The sequence below is a fragment of the Procambarus clarkii genome, chromosome 15, assembly GCF_040958095.1.
Source record: "Procambarus clarkii isolate CNS0578487 chromosome 15, FALCON_Pclarkii_2.0, whole genome shotgun sequence".
Lineage (NCBI taxonomy): Eukaryota > Metazoa > Arthropoda > Malacostraca > Decapoda > Cambaridae > Procambarus > Procambarus clarkii.
In genome coordinates, this window is record NC_091164.1 from 5,816,032 (window position 1) to 5,841,416 (window position 25,385).

General features: G+C 40.6%; 1 protein-coding gene across 4 annotated transcripts in view; it reads right to left on the reverse strand.

Annotated features, from left to right (window-relative positions):
* Window positions 1–25,385, reverse strand: part of l(2)gl (LLGL domain-containing protein l(2)gl) — a 248,488-nt gene that overhangs the window by 62,995 nt on the left and 160,108 nt on the right. For all 4 annotated transcript variants that reach the window (XM_045743926.2, XM_045743930.2, XM_069324922.1 and 1 more), the window contains exons 8-15: window positions 23,155–23,303; window positions 22,627–22,799; window positions 18,320–18,440; window positions 17,763–17,902; window positions 16,647–16,799; window positions 7,441–7,545; window positions 2,651–2,810; window positions 1,053–1,206 (exon numbers count right to left, since the gene is read on the reverse strand). In XM_045743926.2, coding sequence (XP_045599882.2) covers window positions 1,053–1,206; window positions 2,651–2,810; window positions 7,441–7,545; window positions 16,647–16,799; window positions 17,763–17,902; window positions 18,320–18,440; window positions 22,627–22,799; window positions 23,155–23,303 — 1,155 coding nt within the window. The remainder of the gene's footprint in view (window positions 1–1,052; window positions 1,207–2,650; window positions 2,811–7,440; window positions 7,546–16,646; window positions 16,800–17,762; window positions 17,903–18,319; window positions 18,441–22,626; window positions 22,800–23,154; window positions 23,304–25,385) is intronic.

Consider the following 25,385-nt stretch of genomic DNA (forward strand, 5'->3'; position numbering starts at 1 on the left):
CGTCAGATACATGACCCAAACCACATACACACTCACACTCACCAGTCTCCAGTTTCTTTATAATTTAAAGTTTTTTTCTGGCAGGAGACAAGATTAGTTTAAATCTTTGTATGGGGCTCATTACACGGTGGAGCAAATATTTCAGAACACTTGCAAACTGCCACGAGTTCAGGATACTCTCTAAAAGAGTGCAAACAAGACAATTTTAAGTAAAAATGAGGTAAGAGCGAGGTGTTTTGCCAAGTATTAGAACTGGACTAAGGCACTGGTGGTGTTGGAAGATGCAAGCAAAAAACATCTGAAAAACTCAATCAGCCAGGTAACAGATCAACCCATATACTATGAACCCCACACCAAATGGTGTTGGTTCAAATCAGTCCTTACATACTTTGAAATTTTGTTTTAAAACACAAAATGTGAGCTGTGAACAGATCAAACAACAATTTCACACAGATCGAGGTCCAACTGTATAAATATTCAAAGTCAGCATATTCAAGACTTTCATGTCCATGCTATATTTTATTATTAAAATAAAACAAATCATAGCAAAACATAACATAAATGACTTAATATGATAAATAACTGACAAACCATCAACCAACAAGAACCCTGTAACAATGTACAGAAGGAGTACAAGACAATAATATAAATGGGCAAAATCCCATAATTTTCCACACTTGAACCTGTGCTAGTCTTTGTATACAAGCTTCACTGCACAATACACCTTGATGCACTGACAGGCCTTGCTCATTGATTAAAATAATGAAAGTGACTGCCCATAAATTCATATCCCCAATACAAAAATATCAAATTTAAAAATGTTTAAACTAATTACTTTGTACCAGTACTGTATTTGAAAATAATCTTTTAATAAAAGGCTAGTCCATCCTCATGGTGTCTACATACATATCAAAAAGTGGGAGAATTATATCATATTAAACAATGTACAATGCTGTACAAAGCTGGCAGTCTCTCGGTAGACCTAAGAGCACAAACAAATTTTCAATCATTTATACATCAAATTTTCAGAAAAATCTAATCTTCCCACTTACCTCTGAGGATGTGATCCTGTAGGAGACGCTGCTCCAGGCCGTCCAGTCTTGCGTTGAGATCTGCCACGGCGTAAACGTCGGAATGATTCGCGTAAAGATTTCTTTAAAGATTTTCTCCGAGACATGGGGCCTTCGTCGGCGGCGTTAGCTAGGTCTGTAACACACACACACATTCTTGACTATGCCAATATTTAAAGCAGCATCCTGCATTCACACACAATAGACCAGCAATACATGTACGACCAACCTTTGATCGATCCTGTGCGGTACAGTATATCCCTTCAATCTGACTGAGACAGCTTACTCTCAGTTAGGTACAGTTAAATAAAATATTAAAGTGGGAAATGGGAGAGTACTGATAATGACCGTGATGATGAATAAGTAGTCTTGGACTTGAAGAGAAACCTAGGCCAGGATTCATCTCCACATACCAAACATTTACATCTTTCCTCAACCATACCTTGAGGTGCTTCCGGGGCTTAGCGTCCCCGCAGCCCGGTCGTCGACCAGGCCAAAAACCATGGCAACTTAATTTGCATTTATTAAACAGTTTATGACCTATGAGGTTCTATGAGATTATCTATAACAGCAATATTAGGCTGTGAAGTTTCAAAGTGCATAAACTATTAAATAAATCCAGACTAAGCTGCCATGAATGGGAAAAGCTACACAAGTTTCAAAAATGCACATGCAAATGCTTGATGAATCCTGGACCAAGTCTTTCTATGCAGAGCTTCAGTTTCAGAACAATCAATAATGAAGTACAGTGCAACATCAAATTTAATATCTACTGTCTCTAGAGCAATAGTCTCACAACTGATCCCTAACATAACTAAAAGTTAAAATTTTCATTATCTACACAATCTGTAGTGATTGGTTAAGAAAAATGTTCAAAGTTACAATTGTTAAAATGTATGTGAATCTAGCGGGCCTCAACATGCAGGAATTCCAATCCATTCCACTTACAAGCCTATGTGGTCTTCGTTACCCAACACCCTAGAAAGGTTCATACCACATATGAAGCAACTTATGATAACAATGTTGTACTCATAACAAATCCAAGAATTTTATTGCAAAAAGAAATACAAATAAATTAAGTACTGTACATTATTCTGAATGAAAGCCTCCCCAAATTATATTTTTCAAACCAAACCTATGCCAAAAATTCTAATTTGTTTAAGAGTGATGCATTAAACGAACAAATCCACAAGGGCCAGGACGAGGATTCGAACCTACGTCCGAGAGCATCCCAGACGCTGCCTTAATCGACTGAGCTACGACATGGTAAAAGAATTGCAACCAGGAAATAATCTTGATTTACCAACGAATCCTGCAGTCTCTCCGAGACACAAATCAGGGTTATACACAATTCTCCCATGCACTCAAGCTATGTCAATAGGCTGTTCTACCTCTTAGGCTGAACAATAGGCTGTTCTACCTACCTCTGGGAGCCTGTCGGACGTAGGTTCGAACCCTCGTCACGGCCCTTGTGGATTTGTTAATTTTCTAGTATTTATTCTTTATTCTAAAAAAAATTACAAAATCTTCTTTCTGTAATTCACTATAGACTAAATTGCAAAAAATGTAATAATACTTACCTAAGGGGCTTAAAGTACTTTTGGCGAGCAGATTTTTTTTTTGCACAATATCGAACAGAGCAAATCCATGAGCAGTGCCACATGCCACCAGGCCCCATTCACTATGGAGGGTAAGTGAAGTGCACGATGCCGGAGGGTAGAACTGTACCACAACTGTTGGCTGTATAAACAAACAAGTCATTTCTCCATTAGACCTCTTAAAGTCTAGGTCAATTTGATTAAAGATAAATACTGTTTAAGCAAAATTTTATTAACTCACTAAGATAATTAAGACCTTTCCCAGAAAAGCTAGAAACGTGTGGGTAATAAAGAATGAAAAGATTAACGATACTGTACCGCAGTCTTACAAAATCCACTTACCATTAAAAAGTAAAGGGTTAAAATGCTCATTCTATTTTACTGAAGACAATCTTAGTACATATCAAATACGGTGTTGGAAATTTCCAACACTAATACAATACTATTGTATTATAATAAATCAGTATTATTATATACTAACTACAGTAGTCACTAAAACTTACTAACAGTAATGTTCACATAAACTAACCTTTATATCTACATATGGATGCTGGAATTCTTACGAAACCAAGCACCAGTATTGCGTCAGATTATATCTAGTTAAACACATTTATTGCCAGTGTGTTAGAGAATTGAATGTGGTTCTCTAAAATCATCAGTATTCCGTGTGATAGTTATTTATGGATAACATAACTCCCAAATAATTCTAAATCGAGAGTTTTTAGTTACAATTGTTATCAAGTAATAGTTTTTCTGTCACGCGTGAATGCTATGGCGAAAACTAAATTCTTCTCCATTTCTCGTTTACCACCATAAGACGAGAAAGCAATAATATTTAAATCCCTAGAATCACAACCCAGTCTTTATTAAAGTATTTCAACCACAATTGCGCGAAATAGTATTATTCGTGATAAATAATTTCTGTGGTGAATGCGGGACGCGGGTTGAGGGAGGAGAGACGCCATTGTGTGTGTGTGGCGAGCTCGTGTTGCAGAGTGAGCATCGAGAGCATACGTACTTGGACGGGAAAGTCGTGGCGTCAGAGTCTGAGACATGTGACGTTGGGATTATCAGCAAGAATTACACTGATACTCAGCTTAGAACGAATAATTATTCTTCCATGTGATCTACAGTGCTCGGTCAAATAATAACGCGTCAATATTCAAGGCAAACTCTCAACCACGTGTACAACATTGTGGAAGTTTGAGATTGAGACGCGATACCGGCAGACTTCAGCATATACTGCACTCACCGATAAGTATATATTTCTTTCTTGATGCATTATTAGAGAGTGTATATTTCGTGGGCAGTCTGTCGTTACATCGTAAGACGACTAAAAATCCAATGTTAGTACCGCACTAATCTTTATTTTCTATTTCATAAATATTGAGTCTTAAGTAGCCTAGTTCAATGCTACGTAATATCCTTTAAATTACAGCTCGTATGTGAGGAGTCAACGAGCCGTTAACTACATTCGTGTTATTCACCTCCAAGGGCTTCTATGTGGAGATCCTGAGATCACGAGGACGAGGCACGAACGATGTCATAGAAATCGTCTTAAAGCTAAGACTTTTTGTACACATTTAATTGCTCCAATTTATTCTATATATCCATGATATTATCATAATGAATGCTTGTCATGTGTGGAGATGGATGTGTTTACTTAGATGATTGCTCTCTCATTTTAACAATCATTAATATTTTCTATTTGTATTTACCTATTGATTCTATAATAATTTGGTCACAATATTCTTTATTCAACAATGAACTGGTGCACGAACCACACTAGTTCCTAGACGTATATGAAGTTCTAGCAATACCCCCCCAATGTAGGTGTTTGAGGCTCTGACTTTAGTTAATTAACCATACAGTCCATTATTTATTTAAGTGATTATTCTTTCTAATATTTATCCATAGACACTGGTTCTTCCTTGTGTTTCTAATGATCACTTTTTATTAGTTTCCCTCTTTTCTCAAAAGTGGGTGGTCCTTCGTTATTAATTTGATTAATTAAATAATTAAACAATTGAGTCAAGCCCCAGATATCCCACATACGGTAGAGTACACTCACTCATATGGTATCCTCAAATTACCTATCGACCAACATACACTATCCATCACCACGTGGAACAGCCTATCTGCAATACTTGAAGATAAAAGTTGATTTTAGGACAAGCCACTTCGAGACTTGCTTAAGAAGGCACTCTTGGAAACAGAGAGGAAATATTTTTGTGCGATTCCATCGGCTGTTCATTCATTCAGCAACATCCTTCACGTATGTCTACTAAAAATGCCAGGAATGTGCCAGTAAAGGCTTCTACTAGTGGTATACTCAAGAACAGAACAGAACAAGTACGACTTTCAAAGATATTAGAAAGAATAAAGAATTTTTGTTTGTTTTATAACAAACCAAATAATAAAACCTTGCCCATGAGGAAGGAACTGAGTCAAGCTACAGTTAAAGTGTGTTAATGCCATCTGTGAATGGTACAGACATTCACAGACTGTCTGTACCCAGCAGCAAGGTGAAGTAAAGCCAGCCCAAGCATGGCTACACGTAAGAAAACCAAGTATTTCTGTGTGAAAATTAACATACCAAATCATGGCTCTATTGTAATTGGAAGCTGAGTTGCTTTAAGAGCCACATTGGTATCAAACACATCAAGGTATTTGGAAAGAGAGTGATCTGCTATTATCATTGATGAAATCAAATACAGTATTGAGACATTTCTGGTGATCGTGAACAGACAGATTATCTCCATAACAAATTTACAATAAAAATAGGCGAGTTATATTTGCAAGTTGTAACCAAATGACACCAGTTTACAGTAAAGAAACATACTTTTGCTGCCTACAAGCAGATAGAGGACAAATTGTTTGTGATGTTCTGTGCTAATATTTAAATGCTTTAAAAGGAATGCTTAAATGCAACTGGCTCATTATCAATAAAAGTAAAAATCCAAGGATAATCATTAAAGTGCCCAAATCTATCTGCTATTTACAGAGCTGAACAATCTTTATAGATTAGTAGAAATCATCTCCCAGGATTAATACAAATTTTGTGTCTCGGGTGAAAGTATTCTTTAAAAAGATGGCCCTTACACAAAACAGCAAAGTTATGAGTGTTTTAGCAACTCACCAATACATTCAAAAGCATATCACTTAAGAGGAAAAATGTAACCACTGGTTCATCACCTCCAGATATCACAACTTCAATCCAGCACAGGAATCTAGCCATAATTACTAACTTCAAGTACTACAGCACTACAAGAAACATTATGCCTTCAATTATCTATGACAACTGTAGTAGTGTCAAAGATTCAACAAAAGCAACACCACTAAATCAGCAATATGTATAGTGACTAGAGCATGGGGTAATATCTAAAATTCAACCTTGGTTAATGTAGGGAAGAAAATTTGGCCCACAGATCCCATGTTTCTTCACTCTGCCATTGTGGCTGGTGCTGCTGCTGCTGTTGCTCCTGTAGATTATTTTGAAGGCTTTGCAACAAGTGCATGAACAAAAAATTTGGTCCTGGGTCCCGTTCCAATGTACAGTAATGCTGATAAATGCCAGAAAGTATACTGACCACTGCCCAAGCCAAAAATAAGGACATATATGATTTTTGTCCATCTTTTGAATACAGACCTTCCACTTCATAAGAGAAAAGTTCAAAAACTGTTTCTGGGAGAACCTCATGGTGGTTCCCTATAGCTGTCTCGCTGAGATTGCTCTATTCTACTTATCCATCAGTTGCATTAGTTTGTTTCACCTACTGGGGACCGGTGCCAGAAACTGGCCCCCTTCACACAGGGTGCACAAAGCAAATGACATTCTGCCATTTCACCAGAAATGCATCCAGAAAGTCAGTAAAGCTTAATAAACAACGGCCACATTCACAGGAGCCTGGAGCCCAGTTCAGTGTCGGCTATCAATTGACTTCCTTCACAGCAAGTCCTAGAGCTTCTAAGCCAAGTACCCACCACCCTAGGACCCATCCTGCGGGGCCCTTTTTTTTTTTGCTAGTGTATTGTTCCATTACAGTATTTGGTTCATGAGTGCATTTTCTGTCTAATTTTGTTGTGTAGACTTGGCTTTTTGTGCTCTGAACTGCATGGGCCTAGCAGTTACTTCTCTGGGTGCTCTGTTGCAATGCCCTTTTACTGACAGAGATTCTTCCCTGTTGTGTTCAGGAGTTTGTCTTCACGAGGCCACACCACCGGGGTGGGGTGCTTTACTTCAGGTATTTCAGGGGATTGTCTGACCTCTATTTAGGTCCTTGTTTGGGGGCATTCATTAGGTTGTGTGGGGTACATTTGGAGTATGCGCACTTTATTTATAGTGGCCCCTCCGTTTACGCATTTAAACCCGTTCCCAGAGACGGCTGATAATGTTCCCTCACTTTACAATAATCTGATTATTCTGTGCATAACTCTTGGTTCTCTACACATTCTATGGGTAATGTAAGTACCAATTGGCTACTTTAGCATTCCAAAAATTATGGTATTGGGGTGCATAGAATATGTAGAGCACAACTTATCATTGTATAAATTTATACTATAATTGTATTCTTTTTTCCATATACAAATAAACATCAAAACAATTTATTCAAATAAAAATATTAAAATTATATAAGAGCCTAAAGAAATGCATACGAACCAAGTTGCTTAGAAATGACGTGTGCATTGGAGCAGTGCATAAGGTGCTACTGCTGTCATGCACAAACACACTAATAATCACAGAAAGACACAGACAAAAGGCTCTCCATTACCTGCATGCCTGGTCCAAATTTGACTGGATCAGTCTTCATGTCAAGTTTATTGTGGCTCTTCCATACAAAGTTTTCATTTTCAGCTACTAAATTCACATTCACACACTGCAAGGAAAAACAAAATTCATTATGCATAATATGGTCAAACTAAACAAAAATTTTTATATTCTTGAATGAAATACAGTTAACTATAATCCCATTGATATGAGCATTAAAACATTTTTAATTTACTTGCACAAGACAAAGGAAATTATCCAAGAAAGATTAAAGAACACATCACATTGATTATACTGTACAAGGAAACACAGAGTACAGTATATACCTGTTAATCAGTGTTAGGTCCCCTGGGTCTATGGCCTATTATACTAGTCAACATTCATGGACAAAGCAGGTAGGTTCTCGTATCCCAAAACCCCACTTACCTTCCCACACTAAAACTATACTGCCTACTACTGTTGACCAGTATACTTCTCTCAAACCCTGAAAATAAACTTGCACCAAGCTAGGTGAGCAGCATTAGCTCCAAAACTTTAATAGTGTATAAGAGTGGAACGTGCAGTAAAATTTCTTGTCAAAATGTGATGATCTATTGAAATCTAACCCACCAACCTACTGAAGCAAAGAATATATATAATTGTTTGTCTGACAACAAAACGTGAACCCTGAGCCTTTGAGCTTAAAGTTTTTGACAGGGCAGCAGAAAATAACATGATGTTTAATAGTGATATATTCCAAGTACTCAGATACAGTAAAAATGAGGACCTTAAACATAATACAGGGTACAAAACTCAATCAAATCTGACCATAGTAGGACAGCAGCAAGTAAAGGATTTGGGAATAATGATGTCTGATGACCTAACGTTTAGGGAGCATAACCAAGCAAATATTGCGTCAGCCAGAAAAGTGATAGGATGAATTACGAGAACTTTCAAATCCAGGGATCCCATCACAATGGTTGTAAATCACTTGTACTATCCCGTCTTGAGTACTGCTCAGTACTCACTTCCCCCTTCAGAGCAGAAGAGATTGCTGGAATAGCGGGAATACAGAGAACATCTATGGCATACCTAGATGCGATAAAGCACCTAAATTATTGGGACTGTCTCAAAGCTCTCCAAATGTACTCACTAGAAAGGAGACGAGAGAGATATCAAATAATATACACGTGGAAAATACTGGAGGGCCAGATCCCAAATCTACACAGTAAAATAACAATGTACTGGAGTGAACAATATGGAAGAAATGCAGAACAGAACCAGTGAAATGCAGGAGTGCCATAGGCAAAATCAGAGAACACTGTACAAACATCAGAGGTCGACGGTTGTTCAACATCCTCCCAGCGAGTGCAAGAAATATTGCCGGAATAACCATGTACATCTTCAAGAAAACCAGCAAATTACACAGAATTGCATAATATAAATGTAAAAAACTGTGAAAAACCAAGTTAGTGACACTGAAATAAATCAATACAGTATAAATATTTTTGCGGCAACTCCTGCTGCCTGCCTGGCCTGAACGACCTTCAAAGGGCGTCTCGCCCATCAGCACTTATGAATCAGTGAAGTCATTGCGGTTTTCCTCTCACCACCACAGCTAAAGTAAGCTACATACAAATTTTTGTTTTAGTTCTTGTGATCAGGGAATGCATCTTAACACTTTGTGTGGCCCAGCAGGTCACCTGCAGCACAACGCAAGGTAGACCTGTGAGCGCACAACCACACTCCAATGTTTATAATTTTTAGTTTTCTCACTTTAATTTTCATGCTACTTCGTTCATTTTGATATCTAATTGTTCGCAATAGAATGCTCTAAAGGGATGTATATGCATACACGGTAAAATATAAAAACAACCTTACTAATACTATAAGATAAAGTACATCATGTGAAAAAAACGCCTTTTCGTCATTGTTTACAATCGTTATTCATTCCCAACATTATTTGTTACACTGTATCATTCGTTTTAGTGTTGCTTTGTGTTTATAAAGGCAGTAACAAAAAATACCTGAGGTAAAACAACTGGAACAGGTACACATTTCAACTCGAGGGTAGGCCATGGCAGTCACGTGCGTGATCACGAAAACAATGAGCCTCCCGCATGGGTGGCCACCCACGCAGCAGTATCATGATGCCACATGGGGTATACAGAGAACAGGAAAAAGATGGCACATGTATTAAAACAAGTCCCATAATAATTGGCAATAAATGGAATTTTTACAAATATTTTAATTGTTGACGGCATTAACGCCATGTCTCACACTACGTGTATAGTTTTTATGACCTCAAGAATGTCATCACGAAGCCAAAGTGTGATGAAATTAGCAGTGTAGAGGTTAAGAATGTTTTTTACGGAGACAAGGAACCTAAAATTTGAATTTATTAACTGTTTAAGTCTGTGCAGGGGAAGAGAGAGCAACTAGGTTTTGATCCAACATGGCAGGCACTGCTGCATGAGAATTCATGCCAATATTTTAGGTAATGCAGCAACACTGGATTTCCTGGATGTGGGCGAGTAAGATAATCGGTTGCATGAAAGGGATATTAGCCAATGGCGTAGAGATCTGAGGTCACATGTTTGGTAAAAGGCACCCAAGTACTCGCCTAGTTGTACTCACCTATTTGTGATTGCGGGGGTTTGAACTTTGGCTCATCTGTTCCACCTCTCAACAATCAATCAAATGGTGTACAAGTTCCAGAGCCTATTGGTCTCTATCATATCTACATTTGAAACTGTGTATGAAGTCCGAGAAAATCACAGACGCTGCCTTAATCGACTGAGCTACGACATGGTTAAAAGAATTGCAACTGGGAAATCATCCTGATTTAGCTAATATGGTGTTTACCTGCTAACAAAGACGATGAAAACCTACGTCCTCTCGGACGTAGGTTCCCTGGAAACACAAACCGAAACTGTCTCTATTTTCCGCTTGTTACAACTTGTAATAAGGTTGTTACATCTTGGCTTAACGTGTTTATGACGTATTAGAACATCGTTACAGTTTGCTATATTGGTTGTTATAACTGGTTAGGAGGTGTTAACACTTGTTCGAACGTTGTACCAACGTCGTAGTTTCGGTGTGTGTTTGGCGGGTTCGAACCCCCATCACGGCTCTTGTGGATTTGTTCATTTGATGCATCACGCTATTGTGATTTCTGTGTGTAATGAAGTAAGGGCGAAGAGGTAGAACAGCCTATTGACATAGCTCGAGTGCACGGGGGAATTGCATAAAACCCTGGTTTGTGTCTCGGAGAGACTGCAGGAACCGTTGGAAAATCAGGATGATTTCCCAGTTGCAATTCTTTTAACCATGTCATAGCTCAGTCGATTAAAGCAGCGTCTGGGATCCTCTCGGACGTAGGTTCGAACCCTCGTCACGGCCCTTGTGGATTTGTTCATTTGATGCAACATGCTATTGTGATTTCTGTATGTACTGAAGCAAATTCACATGAGCCACCAAAGGAAACAAATGCAGGAAGCCAAAAAGCTCAAGAAATATGTCTTCCAAGGCACCGAGTGATACCCATAACCAAAGTTGAAGGGGTAGCAGCCAAATGATCATGGGAAGACCAGAAGTGGGGGAAAGACTAGAAGCAGGGAGATCCACACCCGCATGGAAAAGCAAGAGCAGGCATGGATTTAGTCCAAGTGCATGTCACCAACACCTCCAATTCCAGGTTCCTAAACACCATAGAGGCCAACTCCAGGGCATCAAATCGTATCACAACGCAGTGAATGCCCAACCGTAGCAAACCTAGCTCGCAAAGTATCAGCTGCCTGAAAAGCTTCTACAATGAAAGCAGTCCATCAATGCAGAGATCGAGGGAAAACAAATTTGCAAAGGACTCAGGGTCATAGGCATCACCGACCCAACAGGCAGCATACTGGAGGCAGAAAGAATGATCACCGCCTGCTAACAAAGACGATGAGCACCCTTCAAATTTGCACTTGGAGAGTGTGGGCTTAACAGGTTAAACCAATCATGCCAAAGACCCACAAGGTAAATTACCACGACCTGAAGGCAGCAGACAGGCACCAAAGCATTGAGGCCACTCGCTGGAAAACAGACGCCAAACGCAGCCAAAAGAACTAGACTATGATTGGTGTCCACAGCATGTCAAGTAAACAAACACACCAACCCCAACACAACAAACATAATGCCCTCGGCCAAAAATATCGGCCAAAAGCCCAAACAGCGGATTCAAAGATCCATGAATAGCCTCAAACGATGCTCTCCACCATGGTGATCTGACCTATCAGGGGCTTCCTCCCAAACACACCAGATAAGATATCTGTCAGTGCTGTGGCAGTGCTAGTAAGCACCTCAGGAAATAGCCCATAGCACATGCAGCTCAAAGCACAACAAAGCCAAGCTCACACAAGCTAGATAGAAAACACACATGAAGGAAAATGCTAAAATATAGAATATAATACAAAGCAAAAGGCCCCCTTTTGAAACCAGTTCAAGTACAGCCAGCACTTAGCTTGAAGCAGAGGGGGTTGCTGCATCTGAAAGATCCAGAACATGGCTGTTCATGTGGACATGAGCCAAAAACTAATTAAGAAACAAGGCTGCATGTGGAAGCTGGCCTGCCTGGTAGTGGCATTCGGTATCGAGTTTGGCGTTAATTATGAATGTTTCTCGTTTTGCGTGAATCGTTTGTGGAGCTGTTTGGGGATTTCAAGGCTTTGGTCTTTGTTAACCTCCAGTTGTCTGTAAACCTTCTCTAACTTTCTGGAGGCTTTCCTGATGTGATGACGAATTATCACTTATTCTTTGCCTGAATGAGAGAGGCCAGGATCTGGTTCTGGTCCCCCCAGTAGAGCAAACAGAACTCCTGCTTATTCTGATGTGACCAACTTGCGTGGAACAATTTCAATATGAGAGCATGAGGAACCCCATGGAGGCTTCCCCAGAAGAAAAAACCCAGATTCTATAGAAGATATGGTCAAATTCATATCTTGCTTTTATGTTAATTCAATTTACCTAGCTTGGGTTGGTTGTGGCACAACTTTGCCATCAATTGACAATAAGGTCATGCCCCAGCCAGTGTGTGGATACAGGTGCAGCAAATGGGTGACGGGGTTGGTGAGGGTGGTGAGCAGGGTGGGCAGCAGGGTGGGTGGTGAGCAGGGTGGGCAGCAGGGTGGGTGGTGAGCAGGGTGGGTGGTGAGCAGGGTGGGTGGTGAGCAGGGTGGGTGGTGAGCAGGGTGGGTGGTGAGGTAGGGCAGCTGGGGTGGGTGGTGAGGTGGGGCAGCTGGGGTGGGTGGTGAGCAGGGTGGGTGGTGAGGTGGGGCAGTTGGGGTGGGCGGCAGGGTGGGTGGTGAGGTAGGGCAGCTGGGGTGGGTGGTAGGGTAGGTGGTGAGGTAGGGCAGCTGGGGTGGGCGGCAGGGTGGGTGGTTATCTTGAGATGATTTCGGGGCTTTTTTTTAGTGTCCCCGTGGCCCGGTCCTCGACCAGGCCTCCACCCCCAGGAAGCAGCCCGTGACAGCTGACTAACACCCAGGTACCTATTTTACTGCTAGGTAACAGGGGCATAGGGTGAAAGAAACTCTGCCCATTGTTTCTCGCCGGCGCCTGGGATCGAACCCAGGACCACAGGATCACAAGTCCACCTCACCACTTGTGAGGTGGGACAGCTAGGGTGGTAGGGTACCAGGAGTGGGTGGTAGGAGTGGTAGGGGTAGGTGGTGAGGCACCCTGAACCCCTGGTGACAAAAGCCGAGCAGCACCAAAACTACAATGTGCAGTTTAACCAGTTATAGTTACAGTTGCACTAAGCAACTATTAACATGCTGACACCCCCCCATAGTGAGCAAAAAAAATTTTCTGAAAAAGTTATTTTTTCTTTTGACATTGTTAAATTAGCCTTCAGAGAGCACAAAAAAACATGAAAAAAGTCTCTACCTCTTGTGGTTTAGCGGTAGTGGGCTAGAAAAGTTGCATTTGTTGCGGTAGAAATGAGGTGAGGTGCCGCATGGGAATAACTATGTCGATTTATTTTCATTGTTCCTCACTTGAGTAATTTAATTTCTTCATGTTAACAGGTTGCAGGTAGTGATTATTAAACTTGCATGAACCTTGCAAGTACTTTGGTCAGAGTGCTGGACTCAGTGTGTTCATTACACCTGTCAGTCAAAAGTTTGAACCTTTCACCAGAGGAGCTCTTTCTCATATAATCAGCTTGCGGTTCATGCAAGTTAGTGTACTGTAAAAAATGGGAGCTCGTGTTTTCTCAAATAAGTGAATTGTGTCAATGAAAACGAACTTCTGGTTTGTGGGTGCCAAGTTGCTGTTGGGTCATTGGAAGAAATAGCCTAGGCTACAATGTCTTAACAGTCGGGTAGCCATTTGGTCAGAATACTGTACTGGACTTGTCAGTGTGTTCATTACACCTGTCAGTCTAAGGTTTGAACACATTTCACGAGAGGATCTCTTTATGATATAAGGCTATATATAAGTCTAAATCTTAAAATTGCATATATCACACATTTTGCCTGAAATATATACATGACAATCACTCATTTGCCATTGTTAAAAGGTGAGTGGTGCCTAGTATGGCCGCCCTGCACATTCACCCACTGCAAGGTGATGCTGCCAGATAAGGTCCTCATTTTATTACGCAGGAAAGTGAGGGACTCAGAATTTATTTCAAGATGGGGGGATGGTTACTGGAGGCCTGAGGAAGCAAATATGAGCCCTGTGTATGTGCAGGACTATTTTAAATATTTTAAATCTCTAAATCATATATATATATATGATAAGTGCAGTGCAGTCAGTTAAACCAAAATCATATATACATGATATGGGCAGTGGAAGGGGTTAAACCCCGTTGATGGAAGCCATGCAGTGCCAAAACCGAAACACAAGGGTACAGTTGACAAATCCACTACAAATTGTATGGCAAAACAGGAAACTGCTCAGGAAACTAGAAGTCAGACCAGATGGAGTCTTCCCTCAGTTACTAAGGGCCTGTACATTAAAGAGTACCACCCAACCACATATTTTTCAAACATCCTTATAAACAGGGAACCTAGCTGACATGAAATGCAAGCATAGTTCCAATCTAAAAGAATGAAACTGGAAAGATCCACTAAACAAGACCTCTACCACCGATATGTATGGTAGCAAAAGCACTAGAAAAATTTATTGAATGCAAATTGAGAAAATACCTGCAAAGTGACTAATTTAGGTAACTGTCTTAACTGTCTGTAACCAACAGACAGTTAGAACTTCAAATGAGAAGGTCAACAGTAACAAACACACTTAGTTTCTAATAATATATACTTGTAAAATACTTTAAAAACCCTTTGACAATGTGGTTTCAAATTTTAGATTAGGGTACTGTGCCATTTTAGGTGGGAGGTATCTTTTTGGCTTGGTGATATATAATTTTAGACCAGGCTAGCATGTTCTCTGAAAACAACTGGCTTGTCAAAACTGGGATGCTCAAGTGAGGTCGTTAATTACCCAGGGAGAAGGTGACTCGTCGCATTCCCCTGGAGGTAACGTCTTGTGCCCAGCCAGCCGGGCGAGCAGAACATCTCTGCCATAGCCCATCATTTTCCTAATTACCTACCCCATCCCCCACTCTCTTTTGCAATGACCGAGTTTCAATCCCTCATCCACTCCTTCATCTACACCCTTACCCTTAACATGGAAATGGGCAAGTTACAGAGACCACCCCTCACAATGCCTGATTTCAGAGACCACCCTCAGTAGTAAGCAGTAAAATAGGTACCTGGGTGTTAGTCAGCTGTCACGGGCTGCTTCCTGGGGGTGGAGGCCTGGTCGAGGACCGGGCCGCGGGGACACTAAAAAGCCCCGAAATCATCTCAAGATAACCTCAAGATAACCCTTCTCCCCAACTACTGCACGCTCACCTGGCTGCATGAGCCCACCTTCTCTACGCCCACTAGAAGCCCCTCAATCAGTTGGTAACCTGCCCTGCATGATACCTGCTTGATGGGGTTCTGAGAGTTGTTCTATTCCCTAAGCCCAGTCCAAGGGCAGGCCTGACTAGTGAGAGCTTGATTCAACAAGTTGTTGCTTGGAGCAGCCTGCAGGCCCGCAGGCCCACATATCCACCACAGCCCGGTTGGTCCAGTATTTCCCCCAAAAAACTATCTAGTTTTCTCTTGAAGATGTCCACGATTGTTCCGACAATATTTCTTATACTCGCTGGGAGGATGTTGAACAATCATGGACCTCTGATGTTTATACAGTGTCCTCTGATTGTGCCTATGGCACCTCAGATGGTACGAGGTGCCATAGAATAGACAGGTAGTGACAGAGACAGACAGACATGTACTATTGGTGGGGTGACAAGTAGACTTTTAAATTGGATGAGAAATTTTGTAACATATGAATATGCATGCATATTAATATTAATATATTATATATATATATTATATATTATATATATATTATATTGCAAACAAGCCTGAATGGTCCCCAGGACTATATACAATGTTAAAAAGTGAGTTCCATTACTCGTTCCCGGGTAATTTTAGGCTTTCCTGCGGGGAGTCTCGCCATGCTTTTGGAGATTATATGCATATACATCTGCAGGGAATTTAATTGCGAACACAATGATACCAAAACAAACGACGTAGTGTAACGAGAATTAATTTGAGAAAACTGAAACGAGTATACACATTTAGGCGTCGTTGCACGCTCACCCGCACCATTAGCCCCATGACGTCAAAGACTGCGGCGCTCTTGTGAAGCGGGCAATAGTGTTAAGAAGCACATCAACAAACTGGAAAAGGTGCAAAGACATGCTACTAAGTGGTTCCCAGAGTTGAAGGGCAAGAGCTACGAGGAGAGATTAGAGGTATTAAATATGCAAAAACTAGAAGATAGAAGAAAAAAGAGGCAATATGATCACTACGTACAAAATAGTAACATAGATCAATAAAACTGATAGGGAAGAATTCCTGAGACCCAGAACTTCAAGAACAAGAGGTCATAGATTTAAACTAACGAAACAGAGCTGCCAGAGAAATGTAAGAAAATTCACTTTTGTAAACATAGTGGTAGACGGTTGGAACAAGTTAGGTGAGGTGGTGGACGTGGCCAAAACCGTCGGTAATTTCAAAGCATTATATGACAGAGTGCTGGGAAGGCGGGACACCACGAGCATAGCTCTTATCCTATAACTACACTTAGGTAATTACGTTTAGGTAATTACACACACAGAGCTATTACCTGCGGGGAACACTCCTTGTCTTGAGCTTCTAAGTTGTGTATAAGAACCTGGCCAGCCGTACCAGCAACAATAAGTGTTCCGGTGTAAGGACACATCACCATTTTCTTTACCCCCAATCTTGGATCATCACTGTATGGGTCAAACAGTCCAGCCTAGAGAGAACAAAAGTAATATTTATATAGTGGCGTTAGGTCTACATAGAGTATGATTACACATAAATACTGAAAATTATCACAACCCCAATTTCCCAATTCCATGGGTTGGAAGAGACATCAGCTTAATAAACATTAAGAGGAACAGTATTGTAATAATGCCAAGCTTAATCTTAACTCCACAATGAACCTAAGAACATAACAAAGGACAGTGCACGGGTCTATTGGCCCATAATATGCAGTCTATATTTATATTCACTCAAACTCATTCATATGTACTCTATGTTAAAACTTCACAAGCAGCAATTATGTTAATGTTGGTAATTTGTCAATAATGATTAATAATTATGTTGATTATATTGATTAATTATGTTGATAAATAATAATTAATGATTATGTTGGTAATTTGTTCCAGAACTTAACAATAGTTCCAAACAAGTACTTACCCAGGTTTTCACCGAATCTAAAATTTTCTTATTTACATCTAATGTTTTGAGTTCAATTTTGTGTTGATATATTCACAACATGATTTATATCCCCTTTGTTAAACCCTTTATGCATTCATATACTGTACTTAAATTTATCACCCCTTACTCTTCGAAGGGGTTAAACAATGTAAATAAGCCTGCCAATGTCAATAGCACCTGATAAACGAAACAAAGAATGTGATGACCAAACCACACAACAGAAGATGGAAAAACGACGACGTTTCGGTCCGTCTTGGACCAGAAACGTCGGGTCCAAGACGGACCCGAAACATTCAAGTCGTATGTGAATGTGAATCTAAAGAGTGTGACTCATAAAGATGACAATAGTACAAAAGATATAATCCTCTGTAACTATCAATCAGACCTCTTACTGGCTATTCATGCCCATGCCACCTCTTGGGTGGCTTAATCTTCTTCAGTCAATCAGGCCTTACTCTTTCTCACTACAGGAAACTTAATTTAATTTTAAACATACCTTCCTGAATGGTGGCCAGTCGTCATCTTCTGCTGATATTCCATCACCTCCAAGATCCTCCGACACAAAGAGTTGAGACGTTGATAACTTGTACAGCAGTGTGAGTGAAACTCCTGAAGCATCCCAGAACTGTACTGTACCTGAAAATACCAAACTTGTACTAGTCAGTGCTGATAAAAATCACCTACAATACATTGGAGAGACAATTGCTTTTGACCAAGAAAATCTCTGCACAAAATTTGATTGCAGTACATAGATACATCTAATAATATAGCAGCTTAATAATTAAAAGATCTATAGTATTCACTTTAAATATATTTGCATCACTAATTATTCACAAAACTAGTATAAAATCTATTTTGAGAGTATCATCTTAATATATTCAACAGTTTCCTTAAATATCTCGAACATTTTCCCTGACTTGCTATACCCAACAAATGCTTGGCAGTAACAATACAGTACTGTACTGTAGTGTAGTATATTCAATTTTAAAACGATTAACAAATTTAAATAAATATTTAATAAGAATATAATTCAATAAACCTTCTAAAACGAACCATCTTCGTGTCCAGTCAATAACACATCTTTCTGCTTGGGCGTGTCGGTATTTTTAATTTTGCCGCCATTGATAGGCCAGGGTCTCGTGGAGAGGCCAGACTGCTGCTTCGACCCAGCTTCCTGGCACCAAGAATAAATTTATGGAAACATAAGATAACCAATTTTTATGCAATAGAGGTTTCCTATTTAAATAATAGTTATGAATTTCAAATAATAATGAATTCAAATACACAGAGAAATCACACTAAGATGATAGATAGATAGATAGATAATATATATATATATATATATATATATATATATATATATATATATATATATATATATATATATATATATATATATATATATATATATATATATATATCTATCTATCTATCTATCTATCTATCTCAATGAGAAAATCAATTGGAGCAATGTGACTCGAACTAGTGATCAAGGAACCCCTCAGCAGCCTACTTTACCCCTGTACCACAACATGGTACAAGTTATATAACCTGGGATTCCACTGAATCCACAGTAAGTCTGGAGGTTCCTACTGAAGCCAGCCCAAGCTTTATACTCAACCCCCAAGCACTCTGGTGTCATTAAAGAAGTTCATCAACCACACACTCCAGTTTCATCAATCGTCCATTAACCCCCGCACTGCACACCTGTTTTTGGCAAAAATTTCATGGTGCAGTTGTTAAGGACATATTTGTTGTTGTTTTTATAAAGGTTCTGCTAATATTAATTTCAAAATGTTTCCAAACTAGATCTTTTTCATTTCAAATCACAAAGAGTGATGAAAACATTAAAAACTTTAAAATATTACCTAATTAAACAAAATCACACAACCCTCAGATCGACATTTGTTGTTTGGCGCAGTGCAGTGGTTAAAGTTGATCTCTCTCTTTAGAAAACCTGCTTCCATGACTTAACTTTTTCAAATCATCATTTTCCTTCTTTTATGTTAGAATGTTTTATGCATGTAGCTTTAGTATGTTGTCTACTTCCACTAACCTGCATGTGAGTAATTACCCTAAGTGCAATTACAATGATGGGAGCTACACTCATGGTGTCCTGTCTTCCCTGTAATCTGCCTTATGATACTGACACCACAGATGGTTTTGCCATCCATCATCACCTTGCTTAAATTGTTCTTGTGTCTACAACACTCTTCCCGAGAGTCCTTTCAATTTTTGTTGGCACCTTTGTTTCCTTATCTTAAATCTACAGCCTCTTGTTAAACTTGCAAGATTAAAAACCATCTTATCAACTGTACCAATTCATGTCATTTTTTGTATGTAATGATCATAGTGCCTTTCTTCCTTCTATCTTCTAGCTTTGGCAAATTTAAATTTCAAGCCTTGTGTCAGCCTTCCATAAATTGGGCCCTGACAGCTGAGTGGATAGTGCTTCGGATTCGTAGTCCTGAGGTTCTGGGTTCGATCTCCGGTGGAGGCTGAAACAAATGGGCAGTTTCTTTCACCCTAATGCCCCTGCTACCTAGCAGTAAATAGGTACCTGGGAGTTAGACAGCTGCTACGGGCTGCTTCCTGGGGGTGTAACAAAAAGGAAGCCTGGTAGAGGACCGGGCTGCGGGGATGCTAAGCCCCGAAATCATAGCAAGATAACCTTGTGTAGCTTCCAGGGATCAACAGCCCCATGGCCTGGTCTCCGACAAGGTGCCTGGTTGCTTGACTGGTCAACCAGGCTGTTAAACGCAGCTGCATGCAGTCTGACTTATGAATCACAGCCTGGTTGATCAGGTATTCTTCGAAGGTGTTTGTCGAGTTCTTTCTTAAACAATACAAGAGGCTGGCTAGTTATGCTCCTTACATGTAGCGGGAGAGTGTTGAACAGTCTTGGGCCCTTGATGTTGATGAAGTACCTATTGCACCTCTGTTTTTCAATGAGGGTATTTTTCCCATCCTTCCATGCTTACTGGTTTCATGTGATGTAATCTGTGATGTGATAATCATGTTCAGATTTGGAACCAGTCCCTCTAACATCTTTCACGTGAAGATTATTCTCTCTCACCTACACTCTTAGAGAAAACAGATTTAGAACTTTTAATCGGTCCCAATAATAAAATTTACTTATAGAGTGGATTCTAGCAGCAAAGGATCTTCTCGCACACTCTAGGTCAGCAATTTCTCTGGTTCGGAATAGAGCTGTTAGTGTGCAACAATATTCCAATCTATAGAGCGCTAGTGTCTTGAAAATTATCATCACTACACACACAAATCACAATAGCATGATGGATCAAATGAACACATCCAAAAGGGCCGTGACGAGGATTCGAACCTACGTCCGAGATCATCCCAGACGCTGCCTTTATCGACTAAGCTACAACATGGTAGTATCTTCCTCGTCACGGCCTCTCTGTCTCCGCCCACGTCTCCAAATCCTCGTCACAGCCCTTGTGGATTTGTTCATTTGATCCATCACGCTATTGTGATTTCTGTGTGTAGTGATGATAATTTTCAAGACACTAGTGCTCTATAGGGCTCTATTGTTCATTATCATCATTGTTTGGTAGGTACTTGTTCTTCAACCTGTCAATTTCCGAGCGTGCGTGTGACAGCTACTTTAATGTGTTGTGTAGAAGTAAGGTCTTCTGACATGATTACTCCTAGATCATTTACATTGCTCTTTTGTTCCAGAGTGTGATTTGACTTTGTTTTATAAATGATTTCCACTTTTATATTTTTGTTTTTACCATAGTGCTTGAGCTGGAACTCATTTTCATTAAACATCATATGGCCCATCTGTGGCCCATTTAAAGACCCGATTTACATCCGATTGGAGGTTTGCCGTGTCCTCTATATTGTCTACTCACATGAAAATCCTAGTGTCATCTGCAAATGATAGAGTACTGTAGTTTGTATCCTTGTCTATGTCTGATATTAGGATAAGAAGAAGTACCAGAGTAAGTACAGTACTTTGGGGGGGACTGAGCTTTTCACAGTAGGTGATCCAGATTTTGCTGTGTTGACTATTATACTCTGCATTCTATTCATTAGGAAGTTGATGATCGATCTCCCTACTTTGCCAGTAATTCCTTTGCCATGCATTTTATGCGCAATAACACCATGATCACATTTGTCAAAAGTTTTTGCAAACCAGCTTGATGCCTGCTCGATGGGGTTCTGGGAGTTGTTCTACTCAACAAGCCCGGCCCAAAGCCAGGCTTGTTGTCAATATTTACACATACCTCGTGCATGATATTGGCAGGTTCCACGTTCATATTTAGTTTGTTTGTCATGGTTTATCTACACTCTGTAATTACCTAAGTGTAATTACCTAAGTGTAGTTACCCAAGTGTAGTTACCCAAGTGTAGTTACTGGATGAGAGCTACACTCATGGTGTCCCATCTTCCCAGTACTCTTTGTCGTATAACACTTTGAAACTCCCGATAGTTTTGGCCTCCACCACCACCTCATCTTGTAACTTGTTCCAAATGTCTACCACTCTGTTTGCAACAGAATACTTTCTAATATTTTTTCGGCATCTTTGTTTCCTTAGCTTGAATGTGTGTCCTCTTGTTCGTGAAGTTGCTGGTTTGAAGAATTCCTCTTTGTCAATTTGGTCGATTCCTGTTAGTATTTTGTAAGTGGTGATCATATCACCTTTTTCTTATATCTTCTAGTTTTGGCATGTTTTTTAACGCCTGTAGTCTCTCTTCGTAACTCATGTTTCTCAGTTCTGGAAATCATTTTGTAGCATGCCATTGCAACTTTTCCAGTTTCCATATGTGCTTCTTTAGATTTGGGCACCATACAACTGCTGCATATTTAAATTTTGGTCTCACAAAAGTCATGACCTCTGTGTTGGCTCTTTGCTGACATATGTAGAAGTGGATCCTGTAGATTTGTCTCCAAATAGCTTTTCTTTTTTAGTTTTTTAGTTTAGTTTTTCTAGTAGCCATTTAGAAGCAAATTTTTGCACCCTTTCTAGTTTGAGCGTGTTTTTATAAAACTTGATATACCTCGACCAATGCTCATATGTCAAAATGCAAGGAGAATACCAGATGAACTATGCTTCACAATAAATTAAATAAATTATTTAAAACACTTGAAGATAAATACTGTAGATATTAAATATTAAAATAAGCCAAAATATGTCCATATCAAAATGATTACTTCATACCTGTATAGGTTAACTTGTTAAACTGAATTATAAACAAACAATAAAATTACGGTGACATGTACTGTATTCATTTAAAACCACTGAAGAGGCCAACATCTTTAAGACCCTTCATAATTCTGTACAAGAAAGACTATTCAAGGAATACAACTTGCATGGGAGATTTGTTTATACCTTAATTTTATCATACACATCAGCTGCCACTGAAGATGCCAGTACAGAACAGGTAATTGCCGACGAGTGAAGGGAGGCCAAGTATGGAGCAGCAAATGCAGGCCAATCTTCACTTTCCAAGTCTATAAACACAGCTTCCTCCTCTGCTAAAATTGCGAGGCAGCTTGCATGTCCTGATATGAATACAAACTTAGCATAATGATGGCATATGTATGTTGTTATTATCTGTTAGGTTTTCAGTAATGATATGCAATATTTGAGCTAACATTAAACTTGGTATGACTAATATATGATTGAAAATTACACAATGTTTGTTAAGAAGCAATATTCAAAAGCAATGAAAGAGCAATTCCATTTTAGCATAATAATTTGCAAATATATCACCCGATATTTTTATGACCAAAGATCGCCATCTCAAATGCTAAATGAAGTAATACTGCAGGTAATAAAATTTTACTAGAAAAAAAGTCCACCACCCAAGAGAATAAATTGAGAAACCTTAAAGGTATATCACAAATGAAAACTTACCAGATTCACTATCCTTCACAACAACAAAGTCTATAACTTTGGAGGTGAGGTTAAAAGTAACATGGTTGTCACCAAGTATGGCAGTCACAGTGTTGCGGTCGCCATAGCTGGCCCTCGGCATGCCACCACTAAACACAATGAAGTCACCCCTGGAAGAACAATGAGTGGTTAAGAATGCAGACTTGGATAAGTACTCTATGCAGCTTACTGATTTGCTTCTTTAAATAAAGTCATTTGATATGTCTCCTATCTTTTATAATACATCACATAATGTTGGTAAATTGAAAAAGAAGAAAAAAATACCAGCATTGAATGCAGTGAATTGCCATTTCTGGGTGAGCCCCGGAGGCTCCCTGGAGCTATTGGACTAGAATGCAATCTTTAGACCAGGGCAATAGTAAATGGAGTTCTGCCTACTGGAGACCACTAGCCAGAACATGGCCCCCTCGAAGAGGCGCAGGGAGCAATGGCCCTGGAAAAACCCGTGGCTGGGGGTTAACCTTACCTGCCAACAACTGGAGTTAGGCACCCAGAAAGGTAGGCATAAGAACACAGACCCCATATGGTACTAAAAATACAACCGAAACCTGAACAGAGAGGTAGAACTCCCTCAATTCCCAAGGAAACAAGAAAACAACCAATCATCATCCCACGCCGTGGCATCGCTCTTCCGTGCAGCTCCCCCCCCCCAATCCCTGGGAGTCACAGGAGGAGGGGGGGGGGGAGCTGGATATTCAACCCCAGTTCGTTGGCTATTGCAATCCGGGGCATTCGTCATCTCTGGCCTCAGTGTCTCAAGGAGCGTTTTCCTTTGTGTCATCCTCTGTTGTTTCGTGGCGTGGTGGCCAGGTGTACCTGACGTGTACCGACTCTGCATGCGCTTAGGGCAGCCTTCAGAAAGTGCCTTGTGAGTACTACCCTTGCGCATCAGGGGTATCTTCCCTGGTGTTCGAAAACCATTTCCATAGGGGTTCTTGTTGCTCGGCTTTTACCCTGTCCTTGGAGCCAGCTGGGGTTTTCATGGCCCTTGTTTGACCTTGGGTAGGAAGCGATGTTGTTGCTGGTTGGGGCGTCTAAATGTATTGTGCAGCTTGCCTACCGACAGCAGCAGCCAGTGCCTGTTTTTCTTGGTGACGTTGCACTTTTGTAGGGTTTTTCTTTTACTTTTTGTTGTGTGTGTTTGGAGGGGGTCTGCCTGCAGTGGCTATAGGTCCACTTATGATATTTTGGTGGCCCTCTGCTAGGCCCCCGTGATTGTACACGTCGCAGGGTTTTCAGGGTTGTGATCATCCCCCTTGTTAGCTTTGGGTCTAACAGGTTAGCTGCACCTTGCCCGGGCTTCCCGTAGGAGTCAGCCTACAGGCCCAGGAAAACCTTGTCGGGGCTTGGTGGACCTATGGATGCGTCTTCCGAGTTCCAGTCCGCTTCGTGCGAATTTGAAGGTTGCTGTGTGCCCTTGTCTCAGGGTGACAGTCACCACTTTTCCCTCCGTCACACTGCCTGTTGGATCGACACCTTTGACCCGGAGTCTTGCAAGTAGTGTTCTCTGTTTCATCTCCAATACAATTCTGATGATATTACTGTTAGGGTAAAGACAGCATCTGCATTGCATGCTCAGTTTAGGTTGCTGCAACATGCTAGGTTGGTTGCCCACCCGGATGCCCCGAGGCTGCCCCATTTTGGTTAAAAGAACCCGGACTTGGAGGCGTTAGTCGCTTTGACTTTGGTTCAGTCCGCGCTCACATATCTGTTCCCTGTTGTTTACCCTGCTCCCTTGCCCCCCTCCCCCCCCCCACTTCTGGCTCACAAACATCTGAGAGGTTTCGGAGTTGGGGCAGGGTTTAGCTAGTAACGAGACTTGGCAGCTTCGGAAGCTGCCCCCACACAGGTTGAGGATGGAGCCATTCGAGCCAGTTGCTCCTGACAAGGCTTCTGGGCTTTACCAGCAGGCCCCCTTGTTTTCTGCCTTTCCCCTGGATTCTGCCTTTTCTTCAGGGGTAGTGGGTATGGAGGACTGCTGTATCCTGGGTCCCGAGTTGGGGGATCCCAGGCCTGGGGCCCTTTTGACCCTGCTTGGGAGTTAATGCCCCCTTTGAGGGGCTTGTTGCTGCAGGGAGGAGAGGTTTTCTTACCCCCCCTTCCCTGTACGATTGTGATTTGGGGTCAACTCCTTCCCAGGTTCGGTTCCGGGACCCCTTTGGTTCCTCGGCTGCTCCTTTCCGGAGGTTTTC